This window comes from Protopterus annectens, chromosome 4.part1, assembly GCF_019279795.1.
Source record: "Protopterus annectens isolate FY-2018-M chromosome 4.part1, PAN1.0, whole genome shotgun sequence".
Taxonomy (NCBI): Eukaryota; Metazoa; Chordata; order Ceratodontiformes; family Protopteridae; genus Protopterus; species Protopterus annectens.
The window spans coordinates 563,171,743-563,199,252 of NC_056734.1; the positions used below are offsets into that span (position 1 = coordinate 563,171,743).

At 45.2% G+C, this 27,510-nt stretch overlaps 1 protein-coding gene across 1 annotated transcript in view; it reads right to left on the minus strand.

Moving 5' to 3' along the window:
• LOC122801252 (eukaryotic translation initiation factor 4 gamma 1-like) overlaps positions 1–27,510 on the minus strand; it is a 2,968,223-nt gene that overhangs the window by 1,791,638 nt on the left and 1,149,075 nt on the right. Inside the window, exon 11 of the mRNA XM_044070804.1 lies at positions 21,088–21,176. Within this exon, the coding sequence (XP_043926739.1) occupies positions 21,088–21,176 (89 nt within the window). The remainder of the gene's footprint in view (positions 1–21,087; positions 21,177–27,510) is intronic.

Below are 27,510 nucleotides of genomic sequence, written 5' to 3' on the forward strand. Positions count from 1 at the left end.
CCCATGCAGGTAATGGTGATCTTCTAGGAGGCCTTAAATTTTTGGCTCAAAGATACTGCTTTAGTAACGGATGAGAAAAGATTGGTGGCTCTGTATTGTACTGAACCGAAAAGGCAGAGGCATGGATTTTGATTGATAAGATAGGCCTTTGTCAAGCATCTCAGTTAAGTATTGCAATATCGGAGGAATATTTGGTTCTGCTGTATCAGTTCCTTGTGCCTTACTCCAAGCACAGAATCTCTTCCATTTGTCAGCATAAGATTTTCTAGTACTAGGCCTTCTGGCTTCCAAAATGACATCAGTCACAGCTTTACTAAGAGGTGTTTGTATAACTACATGATCAGCACTGCTTCCAGGTTCAGTGTCTGTAGCCAATTGTGCAGAATCTGAATGTTTTGCTGGGACAGTAGTTGAGGACTTTGAGGTAAGGTCCAAGCTGGGTATTGAGAAGTTCCTTAGGATTGGGTACCAGTACTGGCAGGACCAGTCCAGGGCAATTAGTATCATCTTTGGTTTCTCGTCTGACTTTTAGGAGGACCTTGGGGAGAAGAGGCAAAGGAGGAAAGGCATAAACTGATGGGTTTTTCCAACTGAAGGATAGGGCGTCCACTTTCCATGCTTGTCTGATAAGCCCTTGTGCAGAATCTTTTCAACTGATAATTTTGAGGAGAGGCAAATAGATGTCTGGGCTCCCCCATTTCTGTGTTAACATGCTGAAGACTTGGGATTTAGTTTCCACTCATGAGGATCCATAAGGTTTCTGCTTAAATAGTCTGCCAGCATATTTTGTTTTCCTGGCAGAAATGGAGTTTGAAGATGTATTTGGCAGGTCAAAGCTGTGTCCACAGTGTCATGGCTAATCTGCTAAGGGGGTATTGAGTGTGTGCTGCCTTGTTTATATACCACATGACTGTGGTGTTTTCCATCAGTAGACTGTGGTGTTTTCCATCAGTAGACTGTGGTGTTTTCCATCAGTAGACTGTGGTGTTTTCCATCAGTAGACTGTGGTGTTTTCCATCAGTAGACTGTGGTGTTTTCCATCAGTAGACTGTGGTGTTTTCCATCAGTAGACTGTGGTGTTTTCCATCAGTAGACTGTGGTGTTTTCCATCAGTAGACTGTGGTGTTTTCCATCAGTAGACTGTGGTGTTTTCCATCAGTAGACTGTGGTGTTTTCCATCAGTAGACTGTGGTGTTTTCCATCAGTAGACTGTGGTGTTTTCCATCAGTAGACTGTGGTGTTTTCCATCAGTAGACTGTGGTGTTTTCCATCAGTAGACTGTGGTGTTTTCCATCAGTAGACTGTGGTGTTTTCCATCAGTAGACTGTGGTGTTTTCCATCAGTAGACTGTGGTGTTTTCCATCAGTAGACTGTGGTGTTTTCCATCAGTAGACTGTGGTGTTTTCCATCAGTAGACTGTGGTGTTTTCCATCAGTAGACTGTGGTGTTTTCCATCAGTAGACTGTGGTGTTTTCCATCAGTAGACTGTGATGTTTTCCATCCATCCATCTGTGGTGTTTTCCATCCATCCATCTGTGGTGTTTTCCATCCATCCATCCATCAGTAGACTGTGGTGTTTTCCATCCATCCATCCATCAGTAGACTGTGGTGTTTTCCATCCATCCATCCATCAGTAGACTGTGGTGTTTTCCATCCATCCATCCATCCATCAGTAGACTGTGGTGTTTTCCATCCATCCATCCATCAGTAGACTGTGGTCTTTTCCATCCATCCGTCAGTAGACTGTGGTCTTTTCCATCCATCCATCAGTAGACTGTGGTCTTTTCCATCCATCCATCAGTAGACTGTGGTCTTTTCCATCCATCCATCCGTAGACTGTGGTCTTTTCCATCCATCCATCCGTAGACTGTGGTCTTTTCCATCCATCCATCCGTAGACTGTGGTCTTTTCCATCCATCCATCCGTAGACTGTGGTCTTTTCCATCCATCCATCCGTAGACTGTGGTCTTTTCCATCCATCCATCCGTAGACTGTGGTCTTTTCCATCCATCCATCCGTAGACTGTGGTCTTTTCCATCCATCCATCCATCAATAGACTGTGGTCTTTTCCATCCATCCATCAGTAGACTGCGGCCTTTTCCATCCATCCATCAGTAGACTGCGGCCTTTTCCATCCATCAGTAGACTGTGGTCTTTTCCATCCATCAGTAGACTGTGGTCTTTTCCATCCATCAGTAGACTGTGGTCTTTTCCATTCATCTCCATCCATCAGTAGACTGTGGTCTTTTCCATCCATCCATAGACTGTGGTCTTTTCCATCCATCCATCAGTAGACTGTGGTCTTTTCCATCCATCCATCCATCCATCAGTAGACTGTGGTCTTTTCCATCCATCCATCAGTAGACTGTGGTCTTTTCCATCCATCCATCAGTAGACTGTGGTCTTTTCCATCCATCCATCAGTAGACTGCGGTCTTTTCCATTCATCTCCATCCATCCCTAGACTGTGGTCTTTTCCATTCATCTCCATCCATCCGTAGACTGTGGTCTTTTCCATCCATCCATCCGTAGACTGTGGTGTTTTCCTTCCATCCATCCGTAGACTGTGGTGTTTTCCTTCCATCCATCCGTAGACTGTGGTGTTTTCCTTCCATCCATCCGTAGACTGTGGTGTTTTCCTTCCATCCATCCGTAGACTGTGGTGTTTTCCTTCCATCCATCCGTAGACTGTGGTGTTTTCCTTCCATCCATCCGTAGACTGTGGTGTTTTCCTTCCATCCATCCGTAGACTGTGGTGTTCTCCATCCATCAGTAGACTGTGGTGTTCTCCATCCATCAGTAGACTGTGGTGTTCTCCATCCATCAGTAGACTGTGGTGTTCTCCATCTTGAACAGCTAGCATCTCTTTCTGGTTAATATGTAGATGCATTTGTTTTGGGGTCCATATGCCCTGAATGCATCTTCCTGCCATGTGGGCCCCTCAGGCATAATCTGATGTGTGTCAAGGTTTGGATGGTGGGGGGGGGGGGTGAAGGGTCGTCCCATGTTTTGGTAACATGCCTTTGCCCACCATAGTAACTCCTGCTGTAGGCAAGGAGTTGAGTAATCATTGCTTCCAGACTGAGAATGTTGACTCCATAAACGTTTCGGGTACCACTGAAGTTTCCTCATATGCAGTCTTGCATATGGAATCAGTAGGATGCAAGATGCCATGAAGCCCAGAGCCTGCAGAATTTGTCTTGTAGATAACTGGGTCTTTGTTGCCATTAGTTTGAAGTAGGTAGTCATTTGCCTTTGTCAGGCATGAGGTAAGCTATCTGGGCAGTTGTATTCAAGCTTGCACCAAGGAATGTTATCTTTTGAGAGGGTACTAGTTGTGATTTATTTTTGTTTATAGTGTACCCTAGGCATGTCAGAAGCCTTTTCACAAACACCAGATGCTGAATGTCCTTGTTCTCTGCTTGAATGAGACAGTCGTCTGATATATTTGTATACTTCGTCTGCAAAATGCAATTACTGGCGCCAGGCACTTTGTAAAGACCCTGGGTGCAGTAGATAAGCCAAAGGGCAGTGCAGAGAATTGGTAATGCATTAAGCCAGCCTTGAATCTGAGGTATCTTCTGCACGATTGTCTTATTGGAACATGCAGGTATGCCTCTTAGGTCTAAAGTCACCAGCCAAGCATTCTTGCCCAGCATGAGCAGAAGCTGCTGCAATGTCAGTATTTTGACTTTTGGAATGTCCAGGTATGTGTTCAAAATCAATAAATCCATTATTGGCTGCCAGGCCTTGTCCTTTCTGGGTACCAAGAACAGTAGAGTAAAAACCTTGTCCTTTTTCCTGTTCTGGTACTATCTGAATGGCCCCCATATCCATGAGGGACGTAACCTGTTTCTGTGCCTCTGCCCATTGATTTTTTGGCAGATCTGGCCAACCATCTGCCACTGGCAGAGTGTGGAAATGGAATCTGTATCCCTGTGATACAATGTTTAGTACCCACTTGTTCTGGGTTACAAACTGCCAATTTTGAGCAAAAAGTGCTAATTTTCCCCCTATGGGTGCTGCCAAAAGATAAAAGCTTGGTATAGGCAGAGTTAAGTCATTGGGATTGCTTTCTGTAGGGTTTGCGCTTTTTCTCCTCCAGATTTGGAGGTGGAAGCGCCCCATTGCTTTGACCTGTATGAATCTTGCGCCTGGTATCTGGAACCCTTAGGGCATCTGGATTTGCCCCTTTTAGCCGACACAGGAAAGGACCAATTTTTTGTAGGCAAGTGTCTACTGAATCTTGGTGGCTGCACTTGTAAAAAGTCTTTAACAGACTGCATAGACTTAGCTTTGTCTTCCATTTTCTTTAAAACTTCTTCTGCCATAATACCAAGCAGAGAATCATGCTGCAAAGGTGCATCTAGCAGTTTAGTTTTAACATGATCAGGCAAAATGTTGTTCCTTTAACCAGGCATGCCTCCTAATCACAGATCCAGTAACTGCAGCCCTGCAAGAGGCCTCTAAGGAATCCAACCCACATTGCAAAGTATGCTTTCCTACTTGTTCAGCTGTATGCAATAATTCCTGCAATTCTTTATTTTCTGCACATTCTGAAATCATTTTTTGTTTCAGCAATCCCATAACATGTTGGTACTTAAGCATATGAAACTGACAATTTAAGGACCCGAATGCCAAGGCTGCAGATGTATAAACCTTTTTTCCCCCATCTGTCCAGTGCCCTTGAATCTCTGTCAGAGGGGGTAAGATTTTTTGCTGTCGAGGAATTAATTCCCTTTGGACCCTGTGAAACTGTTTCAGGATCAGCAGCAGGATTTCTAAATAAAAATTTACGTGAGTCAGGGACCCTGTAATATCTGTCAGGCTTACTGGGAGCCGGAGATAAGGAGTCAGGAGTCCAGCTTGACTCCGAAAACGCATCATCCACAATGTCTAGGACAGGGGGAATGGCTAAAGGCCTGTGCTGAGGGAGAAGGAAGTCCCTGAGCCTCTTTTCTGATTCCGAGAAGTCTTCACTCTCCCAGTGAAAATGCTCCCCTCAAAGTATGCAATGTTTCTCCAAATGAATAATCCTCAGGAGGAGATGCAGATGGAATAGACTCCTCAGCATCAGAATCCTCATAGAAAGGTACAGATAATTCCTGATCAGAAGAGGAATAAGAAGAAATAGAAACCTAATCTGAAGAATCAGTCAGTGTCTTGCCTAGGCCTCTTATCTGGAGGGGGATGGGTACCCCTGATCAAGGTAATAAGGTCTTCAGCCATTCTGATCTGCTTTTTAGGCAGAGAGGCCTGTGCATGTGGCTCATGCGTTTTTTTTTAGTTTGAGAAGTTGGTTTTGTTTTTGGTTTTGCAGCTGTCTGATATACAAATGTTGAGGTCTGAAAACACCCTCAGAAGCCAGTGACTTCTCAGCGGCTCCAGACCCATCTGAGGGAGATACATCCGTCGGTCCAATACCTTGAGTATCTTGCGGCATACCAGACACCACATGGGTGTCAGTAAAGGCCTGCAACTTGAAGGTAGCGGGTATCCGGGGCTACGAAAGCACCTCACCGAGTACCGGTGAACCAGCGACTGGCTTAGAAGCTTCGTCGGTTTTGGATCGTGACTGCCTTTCTCTGTCCTTTACTTTGCATTTTCTATGTACTCCGGAAGTCCGATTGCCATCAGACGACATTTCTGGGTAGTTAAATCTGTTTCCAAAATACTTTGGAGCAAAAATATACAGATGCTTAATAGTGCGTTGATTAAATCTTGCACAAAACCGACAGCCAGGCATGTTGTGATCAGGGCCTAGTCAAGGAATACAGTATAAATGGAAATCCTTATGGAGGTATTTGCTTTCCACAAGTAATACAATTAACTTTGACATCGGTAAAAGCAAGAAAAAAAAGTTTCCCCAATGGGGTACTTAGCTTTAGTGAAGACTTCGGTTCTGATACTCAAATACGAATATTTCAGTACTCTGCCGACCAGCACTTGCTAAATGCTTCTGCTTCGAGCACCGCACAGCAAGGAAGACAAAAGAAAATGGTGTCTGCTGCATGTTTTATACTCCTGACGACCCGACGTCATGGAAGAGAAGACCGCAACCGACGCAGGCCCCAAGACTTTGGAATTCAGGCCAACTGAGGACAACCTGCCAGCAAATTACCCAAATGCAATTACTGCAACAGTGAAACACTAAACATCTGCTACGAGTTGCTACAACAAACCAAGCTTTAGCAAGTTAATAAGAAAACCCCAATGGGGTACTTAGCTTTTTAGATGTTTGCATTGAAGGACTGAAGCACACTATGCATTGGTCCTCTGCAGCTGAAAGTTCCAAGGTCTGTGCGTGCAAATGTCACATTTAATGCCCCTGGTTTATGGCCCTACGTGTGACGTTTCACACAGCTGCAACAAAATGGAAGCTTTTGTATACAAGCAGACGCATGGGTAACCTGAGGCAGGAAATCCCACATGAATACTGCAACATAGGAATAAGATAGTTTGATTGATACTGGTTTCTGAAGCCACCTTGGGGAGAAAGGAAGGATTAATGTGCAGGGAAGAAACCCTGTCCTTATGAAAACCCATGTAAGGAACTTTAATGGACAATGCTTGAAGTTCCGATACCCTCCTAACAGAAGTGATAGCCACCAAAAAGGCAGTTTTCCAGGATAGGAAATGTAGGTCTACTGATGCCGCACGCTCAAAGGGAGGAGAGACTAGAGTCTGAAGTGCAAAGGTGAGGTCCCATGGAGGTGTAGGATCTTTCACCAGGGGTCTTAATAGAAAGGTACCTTTAAGGAAGGTCTTGCAAATCTGGAAGAAGCTAGGGAAGCCAATGTTTTCCCCACATGGAAATTAAAGACGGCAGCCAGCTGGACTTCAACAGCAGACGAACTAGCGCCTTAGTGAAAGATACCTGCTAGAAATTCCAGAACAGTCAAAACCGGAGCCATAAACTGATCTAGGTCCCATTTAGAGGACCATATAGATAACAGTTTCCACTTGCTAAGATATATTTTTCTGATAGACTTGAGCCACCAAAATGGTTTTAACCGGAGAGGATAAACTAGGAGTCCTAAGCATTAATGGAACTGGAGCAGCCATGCAGCGAGTTTGACTGTCCGGGTCTGGGTGAGGAATCCCTGAGGGATGCGAAATGAGATCCGGAACCAGATCCAAGATCCATGGTGGACCTGCCAGGTGAGACCAAATGGAGGGGAACCAGATTTGGCGAGGCCAGAACTGGCCAATGAGGATTACTGTGCTCCCCAACCTGTGAGCTTTCTGAAAAAACTTCAGAATGAGAGGTAACGGGGTTGTTGAGCATAAAGACCGGGAGGACAAGCATAAACTAGTGAGTCTCTGGGGGCTTCCCCCGATGGGAGTTCGGAGCAAAGAACTCACTGCATTTTGTGTTGGAAGGAGATGCGAAGAGATCTCAGCAAGGCCGACCCTACTTGAAAAAAATCTGTTCCACTACTGAAGAATTCAGAGACCACTCGTAAGGCATCAGAAGAGCACTGCTGAGCCTGTCTGCCAGAATGTTGGACCTTCCCCGAAATGTGCATTGCCACCAGAAAGTGGCCGGAAGCCACCCACTCACAATCTCATGTCTTTGCGAAAGAGGGGGGAAAGATCTGGTTCTGCCCTGTTTATTGATATACCAGACTACTGATGTGTCTGAAAAGCAATAGTCCCTAAAGGAAGATGGGCATGAAGGGCCTGCAACGCTAGAACTGCCCTCATCTCCAGGACCACTGATATGCAAACTGGTCTCGGAATGGGACCACGTACCTTGGACAGTTCTTCCCGAGCAATGCCCCCCAACCTAGATGGGAATAGTCTGCGGTCACTGTGGTTGTGGGAAAGGACAGAACAAAGGGATGTCCCTTGACAAGGTCCAGGGAGATAATCCACCAGTGAAGAGACTCTCTGCAAGCCCAAAAAAAATCTGAACTGGATGTGACAGGTAGATCTAGCAGAGAATACGGAACTGCTAGCGTCCACTGGAAAATTCACATACAAAGTCATGCAAAGGGTAGAAGATTGATTGCGGCTGCCATGGAACCCAGAGCCCACAGAACAGTCTCCACTGAGTGAAGATGCAAGAAAAAGTCTTAAATTGTGTACTCTTTCTGCAGCGAAGTAAACCTCCATTTGTATGGTATACAATAGAGCTCTTATAAAGTCTAGGGTTTGGACTGCAGTCAGGGATGATTTGCTGAGGTTTACAGTAATGCCCAGACTGTTAGCCAATACCAGGAAATGGTCCCTGGCATTGCACAGCAGACGCTTGTTGGGGGCGGGAAGGAGCCAATTGTCCAGGTAAGGAAAAGTTGTGTACTCAGGATAACGTTCCATCTGAGTAGTTGTACTTCATTTGTCTTCAACCTGTGGGAATATAGATCTGTATCGGAACCGCGCCGGCAACTATTGCCATCATCAGCTCAGAGCTCCAGACTCCTCCCCTTACCCATAACACACCTCCACTGCCTTCCATTCCCCAGATCGAGTTTGCTGAACTTATACTGAAAACCTGACCTGATAAATATACTTGACCTACACTGCAGCCCGTAGGCTGATTATGAGCCAAGGTCCAGGGGAAGGAGGGAGGCACGGTTGAAGACAAATTAAATACTACTCAGATGGAACGTTATGAGTACACAACTTCTTTATCTGAAGTTTACTTCATTTGGTCTTCAACCTGTGTGACAGTGTTCCCAGCTACTGAACTCCTGGGAGACAATCATGGAAGGATATTCCGGAGCACCACGGAACCAAAGGATGCTCTCCTAGAAGTCAAATCAAATTTGTAATGAGAAATAAGTGTGAGATGAGGACCAAGTAGCTGCAGAACAAAGGTCATCCAAACATCACTACACCAAAAAGCTGCAGATGTAGCCATGGACCTAGGGGGAATGAGCTTTTACCTGACCTGGAGGAGACATGCCTCTATCCTTATAGACCTGCAGGATGCATGAAGAAATCCATCTAGCTACAGCTACCTTAAGAGATGGTTTCCTTCTATAAACCCTTTTTGGGGAAACCTAACTGATCACATTTACGGAAATTTTTTGTCCTGTACAAATAGGATCATAACTGTCTATGAATATCCAACATGTGGAGCTTGTACTCCCATCTTGTTCGGAAAATTGGGAAAGAACAGGCAAATAGTCTAATTGATATTGACTGGTGATGCCACCTTTGGAAGAAAAGATGGACTGGTTCGAACAGAAACTGTCTTTATGAAAAATCATAAACGGAAGTTTGATGGACAAAGCCTGTAATTCTGAAACCCTTCTAGCAGAAGTAATAGCCACCAAAAAATTTGTTTTCCACGATAATTTTAAATCTGCAGTTGTGGCAGGCTCAAAAGGCAGAGCGACCAAAGCTTGAACCATAGTAAAGTCCCACGAGGAACAGGATCTTTGACCGGGGGGGCATAATAAAGAGGTGCCTTTGATAAAAACTTTACACAGTGGAAGATGCTAAGGAGGCAGAATTCTCTTCCACATGAAAATGAGAAATGGCAGCCAACTGAACTTTGACAGTAGAACTAGCTCCATGCTGGAAAATATCAGCTAGAAAATCAAGATCGGAAATAGGGGCCGTGAAAGGATCTAAACTTCTTTGCGAGGCCCAGAAAGAAAAACTTTCCACTTGCTGCGATAAACCTTCCTGGTCAAAGATCTGCTTTGTTAGCTGCTCATAAGTCTACCTGAAGAGGAAAGTCCAGGAGTCCTAACAATTACGGGAACTGGAGCAGACAAGCAGCGAACTTCAGGCTGTCCAGACTCTGATGAGGAACCCCTGAAGGGTGTGAAATCAGATCCTGAATGGGATCCAGGTTCCAAGCCGGAGTCAGGTGAGACCAAAGAAAAGGAAACCATACCTGGTGAGGCAAAACGGGGCAATGAGGATCACTTTGCTCCCCAATCTACAAGTTTTCTGTAGAAAGCTCGGAATAAGAGGTACTGGTGGGCAAGCATATAAAAAAATGGGAGGAAAGCATTAACTATAGCGTCTCTGGGGGACTCCCTCGGTGGAGGGGGGGGGGGTTTCAGAGCAAAAAACTTGCTGCACTTTACGTTCGAAGATGCGTAGAGATCGCAGCAAGGTTGACCCCACTCGAAGATAGATTCCGCTACTGAGATTCAGAGACTACTCGTAAGGCATCAGAATACTCAGACTTAGTCTGTCCGCTAGAATGTCAGACCGTCCTGGAATGTACATTGCGATGAGAAAGCAACCAGTGGAGATTGTTGCGAGGCCATGAGTGTTTGGGAATGGAGTAAGAGGGTTAAGATCTGGTCCCTCCCTGTTTATTGATATACCATACTGACATGCTGTCTGACTTAATGGCAATCATCCCCAGAGGAAGAAAGACATGAAGAGCCTGCAACGCTAGGACCACCCTCATCTCTAGGACACTGATATGCAAGCTGGTCTCTATGGGGGACCACAGGCCTTGGACTGTCCTGCCTGAACAATGCAAACCCCCCCCCCCCACCAGAGTTGGGAGGCATCCATGGTGACTGGTTTAGGCAGGGGCTGGAACAAAGGGTTGGGGCGAAGTCAGTGGATGAGAATGTCAGGGGTCTCGACACACTCGAGAACCCTCTCCATCACATCAAATCCCAAGGGGAAGCGCACTTCTTGAGAAACAAGCAAGGTAGCCACACTTCTCATCCGACAGGAGAGTCAGAGCTGAGACTGCAGGAGCAGAGATGTCGAGGGGGAGACTGCGCTCAACCACCATATGAGGGGCGACAAACACACTCGACTGAGATGGATAGGATAAGTCAATGGCAGCATTAACAGGGACCACTGAACCGCTGGAGTCCAAGAATCCGCATGTGTAACAGAGCACACGAAGAGTTACGGTCACTGCCATAGAGCCTTCATTCCAAGTAGAAAGCCTTGAAAAAGACAGGCAAATACTTGCTAAAAGCCACACACACCACACTAGTCTATAGAACACTTGGGGGGGGGGGGGGGCACCACAGAACACACTATTCTCTTTAGCTAATACTAGACATCCAAGCGATGGGAGGGGAGAAGGGGAACCTATGCTAACCTAATCTGTCGAAAAAAATGTTTTACTCAAAGTTAAATAACCCACTGCTAGCTGGAGCTCAGAAGACACTTTGTATAAGCAAATCGTGGCAAAAGAGTTCTGGGGATGGAAAGCAGCAGAGTTGTATTATGGGTAAGGGAGGATTCTGGAGCTCAGAGCTGATGCTAGCAATAGTTGCAGGCTCAGATCAGATACAGATCCGTAGTCCCACAGGGTGAAGACCAAATGAAGTAAACTACTTCAGATCCTGAATTCCCTGAAGCCTCAAGTGAGCAGCTACTACCACCATCACTTTGGTAAACACCATGGGGGTTGTGGTGAGACCAAAGGGAAAGGCACTGAACTGATGACTGGCCTCCAGCCAGAAGTAGAGAAACCTGTGGGAGCACCTGTTCATTTTGATACGATAGTACGTGTGCTGGAGGTCAATCGAGTACATCTAATCTTTTCCTGCAGGTAGGGCAAAATGGACTGAAGGGTGACCATCTGGAATTTTTCCTTGGCTACAGACTGGTTCAAGGTGGAAAGATCCAGAATGGGCCGTAGCGGCCCCCCCCCTTCTTGGGCACTAAAATGAACCCGGAATAAATGCCCAATCCGGATTGGTCTTCGAGGATTGGTTTGGATGACTCATTTTCTTAGCAGCTTTATTTCTAGAGCTGCTACCTCCCTTTGCACGGGTGGATCTTCTGGGAGGTGTTCTGGTGGGAGAAGTGGCTCTATGAATGGGATGCAATAACCTCCGGATAGGTACTGCAACACCCAATGGTCTGTTATAGACTCGCACTCCGTTGGGTGCAGTGAGAAACTACCCCCGACTGCCTACAAAGACGAGAATTCAGGCAGTGCCCTCAGGGCTGCTGTGCTGGCCTGAGAATGGTTCAAGATCTGAAATTTCTCCAACACCTCTGCTTCTGGGCCGGTGTCTATCATAACCCCGTCTGCCTCTGGGGAAAGACTACTCCTGAGTGACCCGTGAGAATTGAGATTTCCAGAACCACATCTTTGCCCCTTGCTGATTCCTAGAAAAACAACTTTGAGGGGCAGAGAAGTGGATCCTTACAGCAGAGTGCCATCCCATCCTTCTCACTCTGGACCAGCATTTCATGCACAGACTTCTCAAAAAGGGAAGAACCATCATAGGGGACATGAACAAAGGACACCTTGAAGGGTTCTGAGAATTAACAGACTGAGCCAGGCGTGATGCCTCATGGCACCGCCAGACCGGGCCACCCTGCAGGCTCCCTCTGTAGCATGGGAAAGGAGGTGCACGAACGTGTTGGCCACTGCTTTTAGAGTGGCAATTCATGTGGAGAATGTCTTGCCCTCTGCTGACATGGACTCCAAGGGCGACTCGGCAACTTCATTAACCAGGTCAGGCTGCAGACTGATGACATGTGCCAAATAGTTGAGCACCCTTATGGGAAAGGTTGCTGCAACTCCTTCCCCACATGGTCCATAGTACTCTACTCCCAGTCAGCAGGATGGACTGTAGAACTCTACTGTGCAAGCTCTGTAGCAGCTCGCCACTATCATAGCGTCGACTGGGTCCTCTTACTCCAGCTAGTCCTGTCTGCTGGAGGACTCCGTATTTTATCTGGATGGGAATAGGCTCCATAGGGCCCAGTTCCATCCATGCTATGCATGTTATCAGGTCCACATGTGGGTCCGCGAGGGGCTATAACCAGGAGGTAGATGGGCCCGTGCTGAACGCCTACAGAAACAGACTGTTTTGGGGTTGGTTTTTGGGTGGACCCCCGTTTGGCAAAGGAGTTTCCTGATATCTCCAAAGGGGTGACCTGGGGGAACCCTCCCTTTCCTCCAAGTCAGTGTCATCCATGAGGTACTCTGGACAGTTCAGGTGCTTCATTTTGCACGTTGGCTTGCGAGAAGCCTCCTCTCAATGGAACTCTGGGGGAAGCTCGCAAACGTCTTGATGCTCTCGACCGGAAGCTCCCTAAGGCACAGTAAAAGCAGGGGCTGTTCCTGAGAGGACAAGAAGGTCTGGGCTAACAGAGCCATGGGAGTCGGGGCGGTGTCAGTGGATGAGATTGTCAGGGGTCTCGACGCACTCGAGAACCCTCTCCATCACATCAAATCCCAAGGGGGAGCGCACTTCTTGAGAAACAAGCAAGGTAGCCGCACTTCTCATCCGACAGGAGAGTCAGAGCTGAGACTGCAGGAGCAGAGATGCCGAGGGAGAGACTGCACTCCAACAGGCTTGGAGCTGACGGTGCCCCCTCGAATGAGACGCCCAGGCTATGGTTTGGAGAGCTCTGATTTAACTCAAGGCAATGGCCAGTGAGGTACAAGGTACTATCGGCGCAGACCCACTGACCCTGAGAGTCCTCGGATCCAATGACTCCAAGACTGTCAGATCGGACAAGGAGTTATGCAGATGAAGGGCTGCGAGCTCCCAGCTCCGAAGGGAGAGAGGGGCTGGCAAGACTCCCACCTGGATCTGCGTACGGATGAACTTCCACATCATCCTGTCCATTTCTGCCTTGCTAAAACTACTGGTTGACCTTGATGAAAGCAGACACCATCCGGGAGTGCCGAGGAGGGGAACCTCTAAATAGGGGCCTAGATACCAACAGCTCAGAAGAAAACCTGGGCAATCAGAGCAGAAGGGTACTGGGCCTAGGAGGGATGTTAGATTTGGTAGGAGGCCCTGCCAGAGCCAAGCAGTCCAGAGACCGCTTCCTAGATTTGTCCTTTTTGTTTTTGCCTTCCCCAAACCTCATGGTGGGAGTTTCGAGTCCCACAGGCCTGGGGAGAATAGGAAGCAGTAAGCGGCCAAAGTAGAGGCTGTGAAGTCGGAGTTGCAGGGACGGCCATCCCCGAAGAGAGCAAGCCTTTCATCACCAGCGTAGCCTTCCTGTCCTCAAGGGCCTGTGGGCTGAAGCCCACGCAAATAGGACAGGAGATAAGCAAATGGGCCATGCTCAAATACTACACAGACAGTGTGGCCATCAGCTGGGGGAGAGCTTAAGACCACACACACTGTGCACTTCCTAAATACTGTCTTGGGGGAGGGTCTCAGCCATATTAGGAATAATCAGCACAACCAGCACCCACAATCACACACGAAAAGGAGAGGGAGTGGGAGGCCAAGGGGAAAACTATACAAACGACAATTATTTTAATTTTTTGTTTAATCTGACTAATGCAGTAGGGAAGGTTGAAAAGAAGAGGATGGAAAAAGAAAAATTATCCTAAGCTGCTCAAAAAACAGTGATTTAAACAAAACACAGCCTGGAGCTCAGTGACCATGATGCATAGCTTTTTCAGTGGCAAATGAGATCTGGGGGAAGGAGGGAGAAGGGAGCAGGGAGCATTACAGGTAAGGAGAAGAGTTTTGAGCTGTGATCCGATGCTAGTGATGCAGCCACCTCTGATCAGATTCGGATCAGAATACCCACAGGTTGAGGACCAAATAAAGTCAACTACTTCAGATCAACCATTACCTCAACATATAGGTACAGGTTTCTGAGATCTAGTATTGATCTTGGTCACCGTTTTCTTTGGCACCAAAAAGTAATTTGAGTAAGTTTGTGTCCTGGTTGTTCAGTTGGGACCTCCTGGATGACTTCTAGAATTTTAGAGAGCTTCACTTAATTACTAAGAAATATTAACTTTTAAGGCTATTTTAACTATTGAAAGCTCAAGATTCTGGATCACGTCTTGGCATGATGGCGGCAAAAGTAGTTTTGTACTTACCATAAATGTAGATGTTTGAGTGCTAATACAGCTGCAGTCATAACAGATGGGGTGTCCTGCCGTCAGGCGGGTCCTCGGTCGGCCGAATTCCAAAGTCTAGGTCAGGCGTCGGATGTCGTCGCTTCTTCCCTGATGTCAGTGCGGCAGGGGTATAAAAGAACCAGCCGACGCCATTTTCTTCAGTTTTTCTTGCCCCAGATGTCAGGTGCCCCCAGAATGAAGGCAAAACATAAACTTATGTAATAATGCAATATAATCAAAAAACAGTAGTTTGCAAGCAAATACACCATAAAAATACCCCAAACAGGTTGTATGAGGAGGTGTTTGTCATAAGGCCTGTCCCAAGAGGGGATGGAGGGAGGGAAACCTGGACTGCAGCTGTATTAGCACTCGAACATCTACATTTATGGTAGGTACAAAACTGTACTATGTTCATCGTGCATACAGCTGCAGTCATAACAGATGGGTAGAATCCCAAAGCTAAAAAGGGGTGGCAGGCACCAAGTGGAACTAGGAGGAGTAAGGATGCCCTGCAAGACTGCTGTGGCAAAGCCCGCTCTAGATTTAGAGTATAGTGGAAGGTGATGGAGTTCTGCACACAATTTCTCCAAGCAGTAAGTGACTGCTTCCAAAATATCCTTGGTAGGAACCCCCCTGAAAAAGCTGCAGAGGTAGCTGTGGCCCTTGTGGAGTGAAATCTGATGCTTGTAGGTACAGTTTTACCATGAAATGAGTAACAAAAGCGTATGCAGTGGGCTATCCATTTTGAGATTGTCTGTTTGGAAATGGCCTTTCCTTCAGCACCTGTAGCATAGGATTGTCTGTTTGGAAATGGCCTTTCCTTCAGCACCTGTAGCATAGGACACAAAAAGTTGCTCTGATTTTCTGAATGGCTTTGTCCTGTCCAAATAATAACGAAGTTGTCTGTGAATGTCCAAGGAATGTAGTAGTCTTTCCCCTTTGTTTTGTGGGTTAGGATAAAAGGTAGGTAAGTGGATAGTCTGATTTAAGGCTACACTGGATACTACCTTTGGCATAAAGGAAGGGTTGGTTCGCAAGGAAACTGTCCTGATGGAAAATGATGAAAGGTTGCACAGCCATGAGGGTTTGTAGTTCCTAAACCCTGCGTGCTGAGGTGACAGCCAGAAGGAAGGCTGTTTTCAATGATAAAAATTGCAGATCTGTTGAAGCAGCTGGCTCAAATGGAGGCAGGGTCAGTTTTTCTAAAATGAAGTTGAGGTCCCAAGCAGGTACTGGTGGCTTCCTTGGGGGTTTTATATTCTTAGCCCCTCTGAGGAACTGTCTTAAGAGAGGATGTGAGAATAAAGGAGGATCAGTGTTGTATTGTGCAGAAATGGCTGAAGCATGGATCTCGATGGAGAAGGAAAGTCCACTGTTTAACTTCTCAGCTAGGTACTGTAGTATTTGAGGTAAATTTAGTACCCAAGGATTCTGGCCCTTTTTCTGATTCCAGGCACAAAACCGTTTCCATTTGGCGGAGTAGGCTTTTCTAGTAGAAGGCCTTCTGGCCTCCAAGATGGCATCCTGCACCTCCTTGGAGAGGAGGGTCTGTTGGGAAATCAAGGAATCCTCCATGTGGCTAGATTGAGGGTTTTCAGCTGACTGAAGAGTTTTGAAGTTGTGCTGGGTCAACAGAAGGAGGCACTAGAGGCAGGATCCATGGTGGGGAATGCGTCAGGCTCCTCAGGAGTGGATACCAGTGTTGTCTGGGCCAGTCCGGAGCAATGAGAATCATCCATGGCCTGTCTGCTCAGGCTTTTAATAGAACTTTGGGCAACAGAGGAAGAGGTGGGAAGGCATAAACTGTCAATGTTGCCCAACTGAAAGAAAGTGCATCCACTTTCCAGGTCTGTGGATAGGTCCTTGAGCAAAATTTTTCCAGTTGGTAATTTCTGTGGGTAGCAAAGAGATCTATGTCTGGTCTTCCCCATGCCTGGATTATCTTTGCGAGAACTTGACGATGCAACTTCCATTTGTGTGGATCTGTCATATTTCTGCTTAGTTTGTCTGCCAGCGTGTTTTCCTTCCCTGGTAGGAATTGTGCTTGAAGTAGGATTTGTAATTCCAGAGCCGTGTTCCAAAGAGACATGGCTAATCTGCACAGGGGATATGAAGGAGTTCCTCCCCGTTTGTTTATGTACCACATCACTGAGGTGTTGTCTGTCCTTATCAATAGCTGGCCTGGATGCAGTAGGTCTTTGAAGGCCATAATAGCATTTTGTACTGCTAGCATTTCCTTTTGATTGATGTGTAGGTGCTTTTCTTTTTGGGACCATTTGCCCTGAATGCACTGATATGTCATGTGCGCCCCCCAGGCGTAGTCCGAGGCATCTGTTGTGATGATTTGATTTGCTTGAGGCATGCAGAAGGGGAGACCTATGTTTCTTTGGCATGCTTGAGCCCACCACAAAAATTCCTTTTGAAGACATGGAATGAGTGGTATAATTGTTTCCAAACTGTGGCTGTGTTGAGACCATAGGTTTTTTAGGTACCATTGAAGTTTCCTCATATGCAGCTTTGCACATGGGATTAAAAGGATGCAAGATGCCATGAATCCCAGAGCCTGCAGGACTTACCTTGCAGTCAGCCTGGTGAAGGTTGCCGTTTTTCTAAAGTATTGAGATAGTTGCCCTTATTTCTCTGGCGTGAGGTAGGCCATCTGGGTGTTTGTATTCAAGCTGGCACCCAGGAAAATTATTGATTGAGAGGGTATTAGTTTTGATTTCTTTTTGTTGACTGCGTATCCCAGAAAGTTCAACAACTTTATTACAAACGCCAGGTGTTTCAGAAGTATGTGCTTGCTGTCCGCTTGGATCAGGCAGTCATCCAGATATGGGTATATTTGTATCCCTTGAAGTCTGCAGAAGGCAATTACTGATGCCAGGCATTTCGTAAACACTCTGGGCGCAGTAGATAAGCCAAAGGGCAATGCAGAGAATTGATAATGGGTTGAACTTGCAAGAAATCTGAGGTATCTTCTGCAATCGTGTCTGATAGGGACATGCAGGTATGCCTCCTTGAGGTCCAATGTTACCAGCCAAGACTCCTTGCCCAGCATGGGAAGAAGCTGCTGTAATGTGAGCATCTTGAATTTTGGTACGAGTAAATGTGTTTAGGATGGATAGGTCCAAAACAGGTCTTCAATCTTTGTCCTTCCTTGGTACCAGGAATAGTCTGGAATAAAAACCTTGACCCTGTTCTTGTGCAGGTACCTCTTGAATAGCTTTCCTGTCCATGAGAGGTGAAATTTGTTTTTGTGCCTCTGCCCTTTGATTTTGTGGCAGGTTTGGCATGCCTCATTTTTGGAAGGGTGTGAAAGTGGACTCTGTAGCCTCTGTCTATAATGTCCAAGATCCATTTGTCTTTTGTGACAATATGCCATTTTTTTGAAAATAATGCCAGTTTTCCGCCTAAAGGTGCTGCCATTAAAGCTTTGTTTGGCATGCAAATGGGGAAAGTCATTGTGTCTGCTTTCTGAATGGCTGTGATCTATCCTCTCCACCTCTTGGTGTAGGCGCTTGCCATTGTCTAGCTCTGAATGATCCTTGAGATTGCCCTCTACCCCTCGGGCACCTGTATCTACCTCTGAGGTCTGTCCGTGGCTGGAAAGGACCAATTTTTTGAAGGCCAATTTCTGCTGAAACGTGGAGGTTGTACCTGTAAGAAATCTTTCACTGTTTGCATTGATCTTGCCTTTCCCTCCATTTTCTTTAATACCTCCTCAGCTTTAACACTAAACAATACATCTTTTTGAAGAGGTGCATCTAGTAATTTAGCTTTGACATGATCTGGTAAGGTTTGCTCTTTGAGCCAAGCATGTCCACGTATCACAGACCCTGTAACAGCAGCTCTACATGAGGCCTCTAAAGAATCAAAACCACATTGCAAGGTATGTTTACCCACTTCCTCTGCACTATGCAACAAATCCTGCAACTCCTTCAAGTCTGGTTGTTCAGGCTGTGTCATTTTGCTTTTCAACTGAGATAACAAGAACTGTTGATACTTTAACATATGGAACTGACAGTTTAATGCCCTCATGGTTAAAGTGGCCGAGGTGTATACCTTTTTCCCCCCCACCTTTCTAAAGCTCTGGAATCTCTCTGAAAGTAATGGGTTTTTGGCAGTAGAGGCCTTAATTCCCTTGGGACCCTGTGAAATAGTTTCTGGGTCAGCAGCATGGCTTTTGTGTAGGAATTGGTGTGAATCAGGAACCCGGTAATACCCGTCAGGTTTAACAGGAGCTGGAGGTAAAGAATCTGGGTTAAGGCTAGCCTCTGTGTACACATCATCTAGTATGTCCAAGACAGGAGGGATAGCCAGAGGCCTGTGCTGAGGAAGCAAAAGAAAATCCCTGAGCCTTTTCTTGGAATCTGAGTAATCTTGGCCTTCCCAGTGGAAGTGTTCCCTCAAGGTATGTAAGGTTTCCCCAAAGGAATAGTCCTCAGGGGGGAAACAGAGGGAATGGACTCCTCAGCATCAGAATCTTCAAAAGGGGAATATGAATATTCCTGGTCCTCAGAATGTTCTGAGGTAATAGAGGCCTGGTCTGAGGAAGGGTAGTCTTCCTCCATTCTGGGCCTTTTGTCCGAGGAGGGTTGAGAACCCCTGATAAGAGTAATCAAATCCTTAGCCATTTTGAGCATCTGTTTTTTTAGGCATGGGGCCTTGAGAGGGGCTCTGTGGAGCTTGTCTTTTAGTCTTCATGGCTGCTTTAGATTTTGTGAAAGCTTTAATGGAAAAAGAGGAAGGCCTGAAGACACCTTGAGAGGTTGCAGGCCTGTCTAAACTGAGTTTCCCCGCCAAGAGTGGCATCAGTATCTGTAGTCTAGGCCGAGGAGCCTGCGACCTCGGGCACAGAAGACACCGCTAAAGAAGCGTCATCGGTACTCAGGGGCTGTGTAGGCGCCTCGCTGAGAACCGGATCACCAATAGCCGGCTTTAGCGTGGTGTCGGTAGAAGTCGCGGACCTCATGCCGGTCCTTATCTTTGCGTCTTACTCAAAACTGGAGTCGGAATATCCGACGACATAATGTAATTAAATTTTTTACCAAAACAGTGTTGGGCGAACTTCGCCCGACGCTTAATAGTGTGTGTTCAATCTAGCACAAAAACGACAGGCCGAAACGTCGTGGTCTGGGCCTAAGCAAGGAATGCAGAAGGAATGGAAATCCTTGTGGTATTTGCTTCCCACATGAAATGCAATTATTAACTGTCTGACATCGATCTGAGGCAAGAAAAGTTACCCCAACGGGGTACTTAGCTTTCAAGAAGACTTCGGCTGAAAACTTTTCGTAATCTCAGGAGCTGGCCAACCGGCACTTGCGAACTGCTTCGGGCACCGCGCGGCAAGAAAGACTGGAGAAAATGGCGTCAGCTGGTTCTTTTATACCCCTACCGCACTGACGTCAGGGAAGAAGCGACGACATTCTACGCCGGACCTAGACTTTGGAATTCGGCCGACTGAGGACCCGCCTGACGGCAGGACAACCCATCTGTTATGACTGTAGCTGTATGCACGATGAACATCAGGATCTGAGGGGTTAGAAAATGTATGATGCATTATGGGGGAGGGAGGAGCGAGACTCAAATCCTAAAGTCTTGAAAATACAGCTGAATTGGATAAAATGTTGGATCCGAAAATCCAACAGTGAGGAAGAATGTAAAGGACATCCGATTTTAAGGTAGCAGAAAATCCTCCAAAAGAGTACCTACCCACTTACAAGAAGTTGGGGGAGTAAACCAAAAACCAAACAATTCTGCAACACCAACACACTTACTGCAAGAAAGATGACAGGCCATCCCCATCATACACTGCTACTGTCAACATCCATGAGGACAATGAGAAAGCCTGATCAGGGAGGGAAGAATTCAGTAGAAGTCAGCCAGCTGTCAGATCTCACACCTGTGGCAAAGATCTCTGCTATCAAGACTGCAACAGGGACCCGATCAAAAAACATATGGAGCCTTGCTACCACACAAGCTTGAGTCTCTCAAAAACCTCTTCAATATATGCATCAACATGCTGACTGGCCTAAAGAGGTAAAGGATATGTTGGAAGACCCCTTTACAAGTGGGGAAGGACTTAGAAATGAAATGGTCAACATGCCACACATCTGAAATTAAGGGAGAACTTGAATCTTCCACAGTAGCAAACAAACTATGCAACGCAGCCTGCCTTTCTGCCCTCTAAGCACCCATCTCCGACCCAAGGTATAAACAAACCTTCTTAAGCCGGTGAAATTAAGAGTAATCAAATGCTTATTTCTTAATTTAGTACAAGAGTTATTATGCAATAGAATTTTTAATCACCTCTTTAAAAGCATCCAGTAAATCACCAACTGCTCCCTTTTTGTTCAGGTCTTTCATTTTTCGTTTCTTCTTCTGTACAGCAACAGCAGCTTCAAAGAAAAAAATACTGTTTTTTTCAAAGGGTTCAGTAATGACCTACTGCTCAACATTTAATCACAATGCAAATGCGCTTCACCTTAGCCATTAAAAAGGCAAAAGTAGCCACAATAAAACACAGAAGTTAATTTAATCTGAGCAAAAACATTTCTAACATAATATAATGTACAAGTGAATTCTGCAAGCCTACATTACTTGACCTCAAAGCAAAGAATCTGGAAGCAGAGTTTTGCAGCAAAGATCCTTCTCTGCTAATTAGCAAGTACTACTCATTCCATCATGCAAATATTAAACCCATAAGAATAAAATTTGCACAACAGTTAATTCTCCATAAATGTAGATGCATGCCCCCTTCTATTCCTCATGATGCACCCAAAATCAGTCTCCAGCTATCACACAAGACCAAGTCCTAAAGTAATACTAACAGCTAAACATACTGCATAGATGGGGCCTGAAAAATCCCAGCATGCACCTTAAACCATGAAGCACAATTTAGCCACATCCCTAACACTGTCCAATCTCTGGCTACAGATGTTTTGTACCAACTGAACTGCTAGTCATTCATCTACATAAGAGAGGACCTTCCACAGACCCAGGCAATTACAGACCCATATGTTTAGCAAGCCTAACATGCAAAGCCATGAAACAACTTATCATTGAATTAACATGGGGAACCACCATTGTACCAGTCTCAGTCTGAATTCGTCAAGGGCAGATCATGCTTCTGCAACCTGGTGGAATATTTTTTTTTTTTTTTTTTTTTTTTTTTTTTTAAAGATCACTAAACCAATGGATGAAGACAAAATGGCACACTTTGGATCGGGCCAAAACTTAATTCCCCACTGGTATAAACGTTAAACTGGGAATAAACCCCCGTGTCACCCACTGGATCACCAACGGACTCAGGATACAAATTAAAATAGGGCTAACTACCTTCAGACACCACTCACTAGTAGAGTTCCCCAGGTTCTGTGCTGGGACCTCTCCTGTTTGACATTAACTTTTCTGAAGTAAAAGCAAATACCAAAGAGCTCTGTTTGAGCCATCCTGTAGAAGATTGTCCAAAATAACTACTGCCAAAATAGTGTACAAACTGAATGTCAGAAAAATGCATTTTTGCACCTCTGGAAAAATATGCCCCTATGGAGTTGACAGCTATTCGATATTTGGGAACTTGAGGACAGTGACAACTTCTGAACATGCGTCGACTGTAAGTCCTACATCACACAGCTTGTAAATAAAGGGACTGTCTAAGATCTTAGGATGTCAGTGTCTCCCTTTACTTGTCATTAGGCTAGTCATTGAAAATAATTGCCCCCTTTGACATTACCTGTCCAGAGATGCAACTGGAAACCCTGTATAGATACGTTAATAGAAGGCTAAACATGACAATACATGGTAAGACTGAAAGCCCTTTCAGAATACTATATCCTACAGACTGCTAAATGGTGTCGGTCATACAATGCATCCGCCTACCCATTACTGATTAATTTATTGCACATGAAAGTCAAACTGAACCAGAAATTCTGTCTAGAGATATAAAACACTTCTGCATCAAGAGGAGAGTTTGCGAAGGCAGTACATCTCACAGAATACTGCTGCTGTAAAACAGACTTCCCATCCAGATATAACAAAATTCATCCCTATCCATATTCAAGTAAACTTAGATCTATGGATGGGAAACCGTACAGGGGAGCAGTCCAGGGGTAAATTTTCCAACAAAGGGAGCGCCTAAATGATTTATCGCATGTATGGGTCCTCCTCAAATTATCTAGGTACGACTTGAGTCAATTAGGGGTAATGCACATTTATCGACCAAGGGATGGGTAAGGCCCATCTATAACCAAATGGGATACATTATTTTGAGCCCCAAAAATGAAATAGTGTAGGCTTAAAATGGCCTGGAAAGGACAGCTAGTCTAGTACTTAATGTGAAAAACGTTTTCTGGCTGCAGCTGCACCCTGTGTAACATTCTCTCAAACCAATTATATTTTAAAAGCTCCTCACAAACGTAGAATTGTATTGACAACTGATTCAGCTTGTCTACAAAAACTCATACAAGGGCCATTGAGTGGGTTCAGCCTTTCATTCCATTTCAACTATAGATTTAAGTTTTCTACCATATCTGAAAGCACAGGTTTAACACCATTAGGTATCACAGCACAATATAACAGCACGTTTACCTCCCCAAAACCACCAAAGTATGTCTTCTGAAAACTACTGATATCTACCCTATTTACATGTGGGCAAGTATGTATTTAATGAACATGGAGAACCATCAGACAAGCAGATAGGCTGCACCAACAAGGAAAAGCAAGAAGGATTATTCTAACAATAGGAGTCCACACAGATTCAGAAAATGCAGCTGTTGAACAAAATTCCAGTAGATGTTTGAGAAAACTACTGCAGTGGCATTCACAATAAATTCTGCAGAACACGTTCCCACCTAGCATCATTTATTTAGTTCTGCTAATACCCTGCACAAACCAGTCTTCTTTCTCTGCAAGATATTCAGACAGACTCTAGGAAGAAACAGTACATATTTTCTAGAGCTTAGTAAAATAGCCTCTCTAGAGCTCCAAGTTACACTCCAATTTGAAAATTATTGTCTTTGTTACTATTTCACTAAATCCGGGTCAGGTTGCTGGTTTAATGGTGGGGGGGGGGGGAGAGGGGTCTTGCAGGTAATATGCCAGGGATGAAGGAAAACTCCCCCCAAGACAACCAGCATCCCAAACTATGCATACTCATGCAGACAATACACCAAACTATGTCGCCCCCCACCCCCCCAAATCCCAAAAAAAGAAAAATTAGCAAGGGGAAGGAAAGATGGGAGTCCATACTGCAGGAGTGATCCCGGTATTCAAAAATCTGCTGCTACATAAAGATACTACACAGTTGTGCTGACACTGTGTATTAATGGTGCCATACCACCATCAAGAAAGAAAAAGTGCAAAAATAAAACATGCTCTTACACTAGACTCTGGGTGGGATAGCTACAAAGCCCTGAAGCACTGCAGTGAAACAAAAAATTAAACTGTTTGGGGAAGTGCAAATAGATGCCAGAGTGTCAAATCTGAACAAATAGCTAATGTCAGTATTCACACTAGTTTTTGGCCAGTTATAAACCTCGGCTGTATATGCACACCAAATAAAGGTTGGGCTCTATACTCCATTTTGAGAATTAGGAAATGTTTTCTAGAAGGTCTGGTTCGGGGTAATTTGGATAACTCCTTTGACGAGAGCAAATTAGTTAAGGTTTTGTGGCAGCCTGGGCTTACAATTAAACCTTATAAAAAGCAAATGTAACCGCACCGAACAATTTTCCATGCTACAAACTTACAATTAGTAGGTTCAAAATAGAGAATGTAAGCTTTCAAGGAAAAAAATGCTACTGGAGACACCACCTTCCTCATTGGTCTGAAGTGGAGACACCACAACTGGTGATACCTACTTAATGGAGACAATAGTAGATTCACTGCTGCAGTAATAACTCCTAGGACTTCCTGCTTTGCAGAAACCCAAGGATGACAAAAGTACAGTTTTGTACCTACCATAAATGTAGATGTTCGAGGATCCACATTGCTGCAGTCCTAACAATTGGGTAGTCCGCTGTCCAGTCGGCCCGAATACCAAAGTATATGGCTGGCGTCGGTCAGGGCGCATTAGACTGACGTCAGTACGTCAGGGTACTAATGCGCATGACCGACGCCATATCCTCAGTCTTTTCTTGCCCCAGATGTCAGAAGACCCTAAAAAGACAAGGCCCAATATACCTGCACCAAAAATATGTACAACATATACAAAAATATCAGCATATAACCTCACCTACACAACCACCCCTAAACATAGAGGGGAAGGAGGGAGGGTAAATTGGACTGCAGCAATGTGGATCCTCGAACATCTACATTTATGGTAGGTACAAAACTGTACTATGTTCTTCGTTCCACATTGCTGCAGTCCTAACAATTGGGTAGAATCCCAAAGCAGAGGTAAGGGGGGCTGGCAAATCATAAAGAAGCAGGAGCTGACAACATGCCTTGCAAAATAGCTGTGGCAAAACCAGCCCTAGACTTAGAGTAGAGAGGAAGGTGATAATGCTTAGAGAAAGTATGCACTGAACTCCAAGTAGCTGCCTCCAAAATATCCTTAGTTGCCACACCCCTTAGAAATGCTGTTGAAGTGGCAGTAGCCCTAGTGGAACGAGGCCTAATCCCAGCTGGAATCTCCTTGCCATGATGGGAATAACAAAATGCAATGCAAAACCCAATCCACCTAGAAATAGTTTGTTTTGACACAGGCTTGCCCTGCGAACTCAAAGCAAAAGAAACAAACAACTGCTGAGACTGCCTAAAATCCTTAGTCCTGCTCAAATAATAACGCAATTGCCTGCGCACATCTAAAGTGTGCAAAATCTTTTCCCCTTTATTTTGGGGGTCTGCATAAAAAGTAGGCAAATGAATAGTTTGGTTTAAAGCCACACTAGAAACCACCTTAGGCATAAAAGAAGGATTAGTACGAAATGATACCCTATCCTTATGGAAAATCAAAAAGGGCTCTACTGCCATAAGGGCCTGCAACTCAGACACCCTTCTTGCAGAAGTAATAGCCAACAGAAAAGCAGTCTTCCATGACAAGTATTTCAATTCAGCAGTAGCTGCAGGCTCAAAAGGTTGTAGAGTAAGTTTTTCCAACACAAAATTGAGATCCCAAGCAGGAGTAGGAGCTCTACGTGGGGGTCTTATATTCTGTGCCCCTCTAAGAAACTGCTTGAACAAAGGATGCGAAAACAATGGTGGGTCACAATCATAGTGAGCTGAAATTGCTGCAGCATGAATCTTAATGGAAGAGAAGGACAAACCTTTGTCCAATAACTCAGTAAGATATTGAAGAGCCACACTCAAATTAGGCTCAGAAATCTCCAAATTCTTTGCTGTACTCCAAAATAAAAATCTCTTCCATTTTTCTGCGTACACTTTCCTTGTACTAGGTCTTCTAGCTTCCATAATCACATTTAAAACTTGTTGAGGAAGTTGAGACCTGCTGTGTTTCAACACAGAATATGCCAGGCTGTTAGATGAAGAGAGTGAAGCTTGACATTGAGCAGATGACCTTCCTTCTGAGATAACAGATGTGGAATCAAAGGTAAAGGCCATGGAGGCTTCCTTACCAGACTCCTTAGTAGTGGGTACCAGTGTTGCTGAGGCCAATCTGGAGCTATTAAAATCATCCTTGGCTTGTCTTGTCTGACCTTTAAGAGCACCTTTGGAAGAAGAGGCAGAGGTGGAAAGGCATACACATGAAGATTTTTCCAACTGAAAGACAGAGCATCCACTTTCCAAGCTGTGTGATTAAACCCCTTTGTGCAAAACTTTGGCAGCTGGTGGTTTAGTGGAGAAGCGAACAGATCTATGTCTGGAGTTCCCCATGACACTGTCAATTTCTGAAATACATGAAGATCCAGTTTCCACTCGTGGGGATCCATGATTTGTCTGCTTAACACATCTGCTAAGGAGTTCTGTGCTCCCGGCAGAAACCTTGCCTGAAGAGTTAGTTGCAAACTGAGCGCTGTCTCCCATAAAAACATTGCTTGCCTGCATAGAGGATAAGAATGTGTTCCCCCTTGTTTGTTGATGTACCACATGACAGTTGTGTTGTCTGTTAGAATCAACACCTGCCCTGGAAGAAGTAATTCCTTGAAAGCCATTAATGCAAACTGGACTGCTAACATCTCCTTCATGTCGATATGTAGATGCTGTAGTCTGGCAGGCCACTTGTCTTGTATCCACTTTCCATTTAGATGAGCTCCCCAAGCAATGTCCGAGGCATCTGTCGTTAAAATCTGACTCGCCTCTGGATAGGGTCACAGAGAGTCCCTTGTTTAGGTGACATTCCTGAGCCCACCACAAAAATTCTTTTTGAAGGCAAGGTATTATTTGAATGACAGTGTCCAAATCCTGGCAGTGCTGTGTCCATACATTTTTGAGATACCATTGTAGCTTCCTCATATGCAGTTTGGCATTGGGAAGCACCAGAATACAAGATGCCATGAACCCTAATGCTTGAAGGACTGTCCTTGCAGTCAGCACGGACTGATGAGATAGTTGATGGAAGTAAAGTGATAGACTTTTGTTTGTCCGGGGTTAAAAAGGCCATCTGGGCTGCTGTATTCAGTCTCACACCCAGAAAGCACATGTCTTGAGAGGGTACTAGACTGGACTTTATTTCGTTCACAGAATACCCTAGGCATCTTAGCACTGCTATAACATATTCCAGATGCTGTAGAAGGTCTTCCTTTTCTTGAGCCAGAATCAGGCAGTCGTCCA